The 9,245-nt window shown below is 51.9% G+C and overlaps 1 protein-coding gene across 7 annotated transcripts in view; it reads right to left on the bottom strand.

Annotated features, from left to right (window-relative positions):
* Positions 1 to 24: 24 nt before the first annotated feature.
* LOC140735858 (brevican core protein-like) overlaps positions 25 to 9,245 on the bottom strand; it is a 40,266-nt gene continuing 31,045 nt past the window's right edge. For 4 of the 7 annotated variants that reach the window (XM_073061403.1, XM_073061402.1, XM_073061408.1 and 1 more), the window contains 4 exons: positions 8,585 to 8,667; positions 7,240 to 7,384; positions 4,093 to 4,246; positions 25 to 1,433 (listed from right to left, as the gene is read on the bottom strand). In XM_073061403.1, the coding sequence (XP_072917504.1) occupies positions 1,262 to 1,433; positions 4,093 to 4,246; positions 7,240 to 7,384; positions 8,585 to 8,667 (554 nt within the window). In that variant the 3' untranslated portion in view covers positions 25 to 1,261. Of the gene's footprint in view, positions 1,434 to 2,343; positions 3,475 to 4,092; positions 4,276 to 7,239; positions 7,385 to 8,584; positions 8,668 to 9,245 lie in introns of those variants that run through there. The other 3 variants (XM_073061405.1, XM_073061407.1, XM_073061406.1) reach the window with 3 other exon arrangements.

Raw genomic sequence — 9,245 nt, forward strand, 5'->3', positions numbered from 1 at the left:
CAGCACCGCTCAGCAACCCACCTATTTAACACTAGCCCAATCACGGGACAATTTACAATGACCAATTAATCTGCCAGGCGGTACATGACGTTCCCGGTGGAAACCGGAGCAGCCGGAGGAAACTGACGGGTTCACGGGAAAACTTGCACGGGAAAATTCCCTACAGATGAAGTCGGAATTGAACTCCGAACTCCGGAAGGCTCCGGCATGTAACAGCGTCACACTTACTGCTGCGTTACCAATGAAATTACATTTATCCTACAGCGTGTGGACCACAACACTGTACTATCCTTCACGTTTCCGGAAGGACCTACCCGCCCACCACTACCACCCTCCGTTTGCATTGACTAGTCCAATTTTATATCCAGTTGGTTAGCTCACTCTGGACCCAGTATAATCTAACCTACCGGGCCAGCCTACCAAGCAGGACCCTGTTAAAGGTCATCCTCAAGTCCACGTAGAAAGATTTTACAACCCTTTCCTTGTCAATCCTCTTGGACGATCTTTAAAGAGCTCAGTTAAATCCTTTAGACTCAATTTCTCACGCGCAAATCCATGCCGGCTATCTCTAGTCATTCCGCGCCTTTTTAAATGCATGTAAGTTCCGTCTTTCTGCATCGCTTCCCGATGGTCAGTCGCTAAGGTGAGACGAGGACCGATTATGGACAGTGAGTATGGCGTTGCGCGCGGGAAAGTCGCCTACGTGCTGTATTTCCACGGTGCACTCCTGTTGCCCTTCATAAGCAAATACGCAATATTAGCTACCCTCCTGCCTTCAGCTGCCTCATCTGTGGTTGAGGAACATGGAACATAGGACAGTATCGGCCTTTCGGCCCACGATGTTGTTCCTATCCTTTACCCCACTCAACGATCAATCTAATACTTCCCTGCTAAGTAGTTACCCATGTTTCTCCATCTATGTGCCTATTTAAGAACATCGTAAATGTTTCCAATGTATCCTCATTCACCACCATTCCCGGCAGGGCATTCCACGCATCCACCATTCTCTGTGTAAAGAAACTACCTCTGACATCCATTTCCCCACACACCCCCATACTTCCATCCAATCTCCTTAAATATATGCCCCCGTCAATTAGCTATGATTTCTTCGGGGAAAAAGTCACTGGATGTCCACTAATGTCTTTTGTGGATATCCAGTAATGTCTTGAAGATACAAAACAAAAATTATCAGGTCGCAGCAATCTCTTTCCTTGCTTCTCATAACAATCAAGAATACACCGGGTCAGACCCCAGGGGTTTATCAAACTTCATGCATTTCAAGAGCTCCCCCCTCCGGAATGTCCATATTCTCCAGAGCATCGCCGTTTTCTTTCCTGAATGTACTATCTCTTCTCCACGCTATTGCAGCCCAGGAGCATTCACCACCACCTTCAGAGATCCGTGGACACCCTTCTCCGTGCTCTGTGTATTTGCTGTTGGTAAATACACAACAGTGGATTAGGCCGGGGATTTCCGTAGGAGAGACAGGCGGGTAGAAAGACATGGCGATCGTGAGGAGGCTGTAATAGCGTCTCGCTAACCGCTAATCTGTAGTGGCGCCTGGTAACGAGAATAACAAACACAGCTTCACCCTGGGCAATGGGAAGGGGCTGGAGCGCCCGGGATGTGGAGGTTACCTCCGTTGGGATTGTGTTCAGTGGGAGAACATAGAGGGACTGCGTTCATTGGGAGTGTGTACAGCAGAGGGAATGGGAAAGGGTTGAGTCCGTTGGAATTGTGCTCAATGGAAGAAGACATGAAGGGATTAGGCACATTGGGAGTGTGTACAACGGAAGTGAATAGAGAGCTGACAGGTTCATTGGGTTGGAGTTGGCGGGGAGGGATTGACTCCTTTGGGAATATTTGCGTGAATGGGAAGTGATTGGGTACGTTGGGGTCGTGTTATGTGGGAGAGTTTGGGATTGTGGATGGTGGGAGCGGATGCGAATGATCAGATCACATGGTTTGTTACATTCACATGGCAACATCGAAACACAGCGTCCGTTGCGACTTCGAGCAATACAGTCCGACGATGTGCAGAGGGCAGCCCGCAAGCGGCGCCAACATAGCATGCCCACAACTTACTAACACTAATTGTACGTCTTTGGAATGTGAGAGGCAGCGGCGGAACTGAACCCCGATCTCTGACCTTACTCTAACGGTTACGCTACTGTTGTGATCGTGTTCATTCGGAGGGAATGGGAAAGGTGTTGGATCCGTCGGAAGTTCCAGAACCAGACTGTCTATTGGTTTATTGACCATGTTTTAGAGGCATTGTGGTTCACTTCAGTGGTCCAATAAAACGTAGAACTCAAAGTATATTATTTCACAAATTTTATTGCAAGTCGAGGAAAAAAAATGTTACCATTGAAATCGTTGGCTGAGAATTCCTGAAGCCGACAGCTGAGTCTCCCCCTCGCGGGTGAGGTGGGTGCGCCTGACACGGTGCGACACAGAGTCCTGCTCGGAACGTCCGCTCGTAATAATTCACACAGGGCGGGGTGGGGGGGGGGGGGGTAGTGTTCCCAGTGTGCGCCTTAGAGATTGAGCGAAACTCCCTTTACGTCTACATCGTCCCATTACACAGTCCCGCCTCAGGGACAGAATGAATCTCCCTACATACCATCACATCACACACTCATGGTCGGAGACGGAGTGAAACTCCCTCCGTACTGGCCCATCGCACACTCCCGGGGTCAGATACAGAGTGAAACTCCCTCCACACTGTCCCATTGCACACTCCCGGAGTCAGACATTGAATGAAGCGCCCTGTGTACTGCCCCACCACGTACTCCCGGGATGATACACAGAGTAAAGTTCTCTGTATACTGCTCCAAAAGGCGCTCTTAGGACATTGACTTCCAATGTACCCTCCCAGGGACGTGTCCTCTTTAAAGCTGTGGTTATTCCATATGGATATTCCTAGCGACTTTTTCTGGACGGGGCTCGCTGTGGGTGTTGAGACGTAAAGCCAGTGGGCGCTGCGCGAATGAAAGTGAAGTCAGGGAGTGCTGGCAATGGGGAAACTCGGAGCGGATGTGGGAGGTTGGGAATGTTGCTGGAAGCTCGGGCATGAGAGCAGCAGTGAAGGTGAGTGGACGCGGTGCCTGAGGGTCATTCCCTCCCAGCTATTGGATAATGCCCAGCTTTAGTTGAGCTGTCTCCGCCATCCCGCACCCAAGAGGAAAGAGGGAACCGGTGCAGGCCAGGAGACGGCGGCAGAACAGCTCGGAGTTTCGAGCTGCGGGCACAGAGCCGGCTGGTTCCTGGTAAATGTCTGCCCCTCGGAGCAGGAGCACTCCCTCCGGTGTCACGCCGGCGCTGCGAAGGAGACACAAGGTTCGGGCTGCGGCTGTTCCGAATGGGTTAGTAAGAGACTCGTCTGTGGCAATGTCGAAGCGGATCAGTGAGAGCCAGTTCCGCTCTCGGGAGGGCTACTGCTCCCTGTCCGCCGGTTGCGAACGTACCTGGAGGCTGCGGTGAGATCAAAACGACAAAGATACGGTCACTGGTAGAGTGCGGATGAGCAGAGCGTTATATTCCCAGTGCGGGACAGAGAAAAACTCCCTCTACACCGTCCCATCACACACTCCCTGGGTCAGACCCAAAGTGAACCTCCATCCACACTGTCCCATTACACACGCCCAGGGTCAGACGCAGAGTGAAGCTCGCTCCCCACCCCACGGACACATTTTCCAAATGGGTATTCCCATGTGCCTCATTTCGGCTACCCGTTAACAACGCCCATCGCACATTGCGCTTCAACCTCAGCTCAGACAGACGAACAGATAGACAGGCAGAGACTCATATAGAGGGAGGGAGACATGGATGGTGGGAGGAAGCAGACGGGAATAAGGGAGGTACAGGGAAATAGATATAGAGAGAGACTGTGGAGGGAGAGTAGGAGAGAGGGAAGTGGAAGTGAAACGGGGAGAGAGAGAGACAGAGAGAGAGACACAAGGGGGCGGGGAATAGAACAAGAGATGGAGAAAGATGTCCTGTCTAAGGTGCTGCCAGCTTTTCTAACGTCACTGTATCTCTACCCCGACACTCAACCCACAACCCCAGACCTCTCGATGGGCCGAGTCTTACCCGGTGTGCAGACGATCCGTGGCCTCTCCCACCTGCCGTCGCCCCGGCACCGCACGGTGGGCCGCTGCTGCTGGACAAAACCCTCGGTGCACTCGTACCTCACCACCGAGTCGACCGGGTAACGCGGCCTGGTCTTGCCAAGTATCCGAGTCCGCTGCGGAACCGGCGGGGAACCGCAGGCACCTCAGTCGAGATGGTAGGGGGAGTGGAGAAGTGGGAGGGAGGAGATAGAGAGGAGAAAGAACAAAGAGAGCTCTGGTGTGGGATTCACCTAGTCGGCGTCGAGTAAGGAATCACGGATAGAGCCGTCCGGGAATGGAAAGTCTATCCCGGTACAGACTCCAGCCACGAGCTCGGCGGCTCAATGTTCCTAGCCCCCACTCCCCTCCCCACCCCCAGTTCCCCAGTGAGACCTCAGCCGGCACCGTGTCGGTAATTGGTCCTGTATTCGAGTCCCACGAAGTATTGTGGGGTGAATTCCCAGAGGCGAGGTTTTTGCTCTGATCTTTGACCCCGGGTCAGGAGAACGCGTGATGGAAGGAGACAGGGTGAAGGGATTGCGGTTGATGGGAGGCGGTGGAATCTGTAACAGAGCGAGCAGCCGAAAGCAGAAAGGGGACCGAGGTTCACAGAAATGTGCTATCACACAGCACGGAATCACGTCCTTCGGCCCAACCTGTCCATACTGACCAAGGTACGCAATTATTCCGGACCCATTTGTCTGCCTTTGGCTCATATCACTCCAAACCGTTCCTATCCCTGTACTGTCCAAGAGTCTTAAATCTCGTTGATGTACCTGCCTCAACCTGATTTAGATGAGGGGATTAGAAGTAACATCAGCACGTTTGCAGATGACACAAAGCTGGGTGGCAGTGTGAAAAGTGAGGAGGATGTTATTGAGAACGCAGGGTGACTTGGACAAGTTAGGTGAGTGGGCAAAAGCATGGCAGATGCAGTTTAATGTGGATAAATGTGGCAAGAACAGGAAGGCAGATTACTATCTGAATGGTGTCAAGTTAGGAAAAGGGGAAGTACAACGAGATCTAGGTGTCCTTGTTCACCAGTCACTGAAAGTAAGCATGCAGGTACAGCAGGCAGTGAAGAAAGCTAATGGCATGCTGGCCTTTATAACAAGAGGAATTGAGTATAGGAGTAAAGAGGTCCTTCTGCAGTTGTACAGGGCCCTGGTGAGACCCCACCTGGAGTATTGTGTGCAGTTTTGGTCTCCAAATTTGAGGAAGGGCATTCTTGCTATTGAGGGAGTGCAGCATAGGTTCACAAGGTTAATTCCCGGGATGGTGGGACTGTCATATGTTGAAAGATTGGAGCGACTGGGCTTGTATACATTGGAATTCGGAAGGATGAGAGGGGATCTGATTGAAACATATAAGATTATTAAAGGATTGGACACGCTAGAGGCAGGAAACATGTTCCCGATGTTGGGGGAGCCCAGAACCAGAGGCCACAGTTTAAGAATAAGGGGTAGGCCATTTAGAACGGAGTTGAGGAAAAACTTTTTCACCCAGAGAGTTGTGGATCTGTGGAATGCTCTGCCTCAGAGGGCAGTGGAGGCCAATTCTCTGGATGCTTTCAAGAGAGTTAGATAGAGCTCTTAAAGATAGCGGAGTCAAGGGATATGGGGAGAAGGCAGGAACGGGGTACTGATTGTGGATGATCAGCCATGATCACAGTGAATGGCGATGTTGGCTGGAAGGGCCGAATGGCCTACTCCTGCACCTATTGCCTATTGTCTATTGTCAACCACTTCCACTGGCAGTTCGTTTCATATTCTGACACCCACCGGTGAAGATATTGCCCCTCGGGTTTTTATCAAATTTCTTCCCTCTCACGTTAACCCTGTTTCCTCTATCTCTTGTTTTCCCAACCCCAGGGAAACGACTGTGCGTATTCACTCTACCTGTGTCCCTGATGATTTATACACTTTTGTAAGGTCACCCCTCAGACTGCTACATTCAAGAATAACTTCCAATCTCTCCCTATAACTCACTCTATCCCCTGAGTCCCGGCAACATCCTTAAGAATCTTTACTGCACTCTTTAAAATTTAACGGCATCCTCCCTACAGCGGGGGGGGGGGGGGGGGGAGAACTGAACACAATACGCCAAATATGGCCTTAACGATGTCTGATACAACTGTAAAATAGCGACCCAACTCATTGTCGTGAACATAGAAGGCCAGCGTGCCAAACACCTTCTTGACCACCCGGTCCACCTTATTGAACAGTCTGTAGGATTGGGAATTTTTAACTATGGAATAGATGTACGCCCGCGGGACTGTGCTGTGTCTGTGGGACGGAGTGATGTTATCCTAAGGGTAGGGGTTCTGAGTCTTTTCGATCGGGCTAAGTCTATTGGAATGGAGATGGGGCTGAAATGGGGTTTGGTTCTATGGGACGAGGCTGGGTCTGATCGATGGGTTGTTGGCCAGTCGGATGGAGCAGTGCGTCTGTCAGACAGGGCTTGGATCAGTAGGACGGGGGTGGGTGTATGGGAAGACGGATTTGGACGGGGAGCTGTGAGACGGTGCAGGACAGAGTGGTTCTGTTGGACGTTGTGTGGGGCTGTAAGACGGGAATGGGTCCATGGAAAGGGGGGTCGATATTTGGGTCGTTGGAATGTGTAGAGGCCTTGCGGCGAGGTTGGGCCTGGAGCAGGGTTGGGTCTATCGGTAGGGAAACTTGGATTATGAGATGGTGGTGGAGTGTGTCTGTGGAACGGGGCGTGAATCTTTTGGACGGGGGTTGCTCCTCGGAACGGGAAGAGGGGGAGGTGGTATTTGGGGCTTCGAATGGTTGAAAGGCCTTGGGACGGGTTTAGACATGAGTTGGAAGTTGACCGGTGGGTAGATCTCTGTGATTGGGTTGTTCTGTGGAACTGGGGAAGGGAAGATGGTATTTGGGACTTGGGACGGGGACGTGCGTCTGTCGAATGGGGTTTGGTTTTGTGGAACGAATTTTGAACCTATGGGACAGGTGTGTGGGTCCATGGGAAGAGGAATTGGCTTCTGTGAGACGGGGTGGGGCTGTCCGACAGAGTGGGCTTGGAAAGAGGGTTGGTTTGCTCTGTGGAACGGGGAAAGGGGTGTTTGGGCGGGGATATGCAACACTGTCGCGCGCTGGATACTCACTGAGCCCCTTCTTGCAGGTGAAGGCCAGGAAGTAGTTGCAGGGAACGTCACTCCACTGGCCGCCCTTATGCCAAATCATCACCACACAGTTTTCTCCGGACAAGAAGAAACTGTCCGGCTGACCGCTGTACCAGTTCTCGTAGAGCTGCGTGGGATGGGTGGGATGGTAGGGTGTGGAGCAAGGCAGGGAAAGAAGACAGCATTAGAGAGGAGGGAAGGATCGCCAGCAGTGGGCCGCTCAGTCTTCAAGTCCCACACAAGAACAGGAGCAGCCCGCTTTGATTCTGTAAAGTGGGCCCAATTGTGTAATAAAGTTTATTTAGTAATGCATTCATGTATTTATTTACCTTCTTACGCACTTGTTTACTTATTTATTTAACATATAACCCCTTATCTCTGTGGACTATGGGAGGAGACCGAAGCACCCGGAGAAAACCTACGTGGTCACGGGGAGAACGTGGAATGACCTTTCTGACAGCGGCATGAATTTAACCTGGGTCGCGAGGCACTAGCCAGGACGGTAAATTCTCTCAGTCCCCTCACACCAAACTCATTCCCCCCTCCGTCCACTGCCTTCTCCCCCTTCCGCGGCTCTCCACGGGGGAAGGTTCTCAGCATGAAATGACCCATGTCAGCGTTGCTGGTGGGGAGACCCCGGTAGTAGATGCCTGGAGCCGGTGGGCTGAAGTGTGGCTCTGTTCGGATGACCTGAGTCAGGAAGGAATGGGGCTGAAGGTGATGACCCGCTATATCAGAACAACTGAAACTCGATCTCGCTGGGCTACACTGGGCAACGGACGAAACGGGTTCCTACCGCTCCATCTACCCCCGCGCCCTCCACAGACACACACCGGTCTCGCTGCATCCGGGGTTTACCAGACGATCTCGCCCGTGGATTTCTCCCATGGATCTCCCCTATAGATCTGACCCGTAGATCGCACTATATATCTTACAAGTAAATCTCAGCAACGGATCCCACCCATGGAACCTCACGCACGGGACATTGCCTATGGATTTCACTGTAGATCTCAGTCGCGGATATCACCAACGAATCTTCCTCTGTGGACCTCGCCCGTGAGCAGTGGTTCTCGCTCGCAGATCTCACCCCAGGGATCTTACCAAAGATCTCACTCACGGACCACTACTGTGTATCTCACCCATATATCTCAGCAACGAATCTCACCCAGCGGATCTCAGCAGGGTATCGACTCACAGATCTCACCGGAAGATATCAGCCACAGGATCTCCACCCGTAGATCTCTCCGTGGAGCTCTGCTCTCACATCCACCCACCCGGCTGGCCTCCATCCCTCCTGAGGACACCATGTCACCAAACAAGCGCTCACCAGCTGGTTCCCGTCCGACCACTGGAAGTCATTCTCGATCGTTTTGTCATTCAATCCGATCCACTGGTATTCCTTGAAGTTATCTGTTCACAATTCCAAAGAGGCATCAGAGCAGAAAGCAAACGGTCAGAAGTCATTCAGCCCTTCAAGCTTGCTGTATTCACCACGGACCTGTTCCCAGTCTCCACCTGATTTCATCCAAGACATGCTCTCTTCTCACTGCTGCCAGCGTGAAGAAATACAGGAGCCTTAGGTCCCACCAGGAACCATCAGACTCCTGAATCAGATCGTTCGTTGCCGCCCACCCCTCCCACCCAGTTCAATGTAATACATAATCTGGAGAAAAATAATAACAAAAATAATAAATGAAATAATAAAATAATAACAATAATAAATAAGTAAATCAGAGACAGTATACGTATATTGAACAGGTTAGTTGAGGGATGTGGGTGGGGTGAGGGGGAGGAGGGAGGAGGAGGTGTGTGGGTGCTGTTGAGGGTGCGGGGGCTGAGGGGTGTGGGCGGGGTGTGAGGAGGGAAAAGGGAGGGTGAGGAATGTGGATGGGGTGAGAGGGAAGGAGGGAGGGTGAGGGATATGGATGAAGGTGATGGGGAGGTGGGTAAGTGGGGAGGAAGGGCGAGGTGGGTGGGGGTGAAAGGAT

This window comes from Hemitrygon akajei, chromosome 11 (assembly GCF_048418815.1).
Source record: "Hemitrygon akajei chromosome 11, sHemAka1.3, whole genome shotgun sequence".
NCBI classification, from domain to species: Eukaryota; Metazoa; Chordata; class Chondrichthyes; order Myliobatiformes; family Dasyatidae; genus Hemitrygon; species Hemitrygon akajei.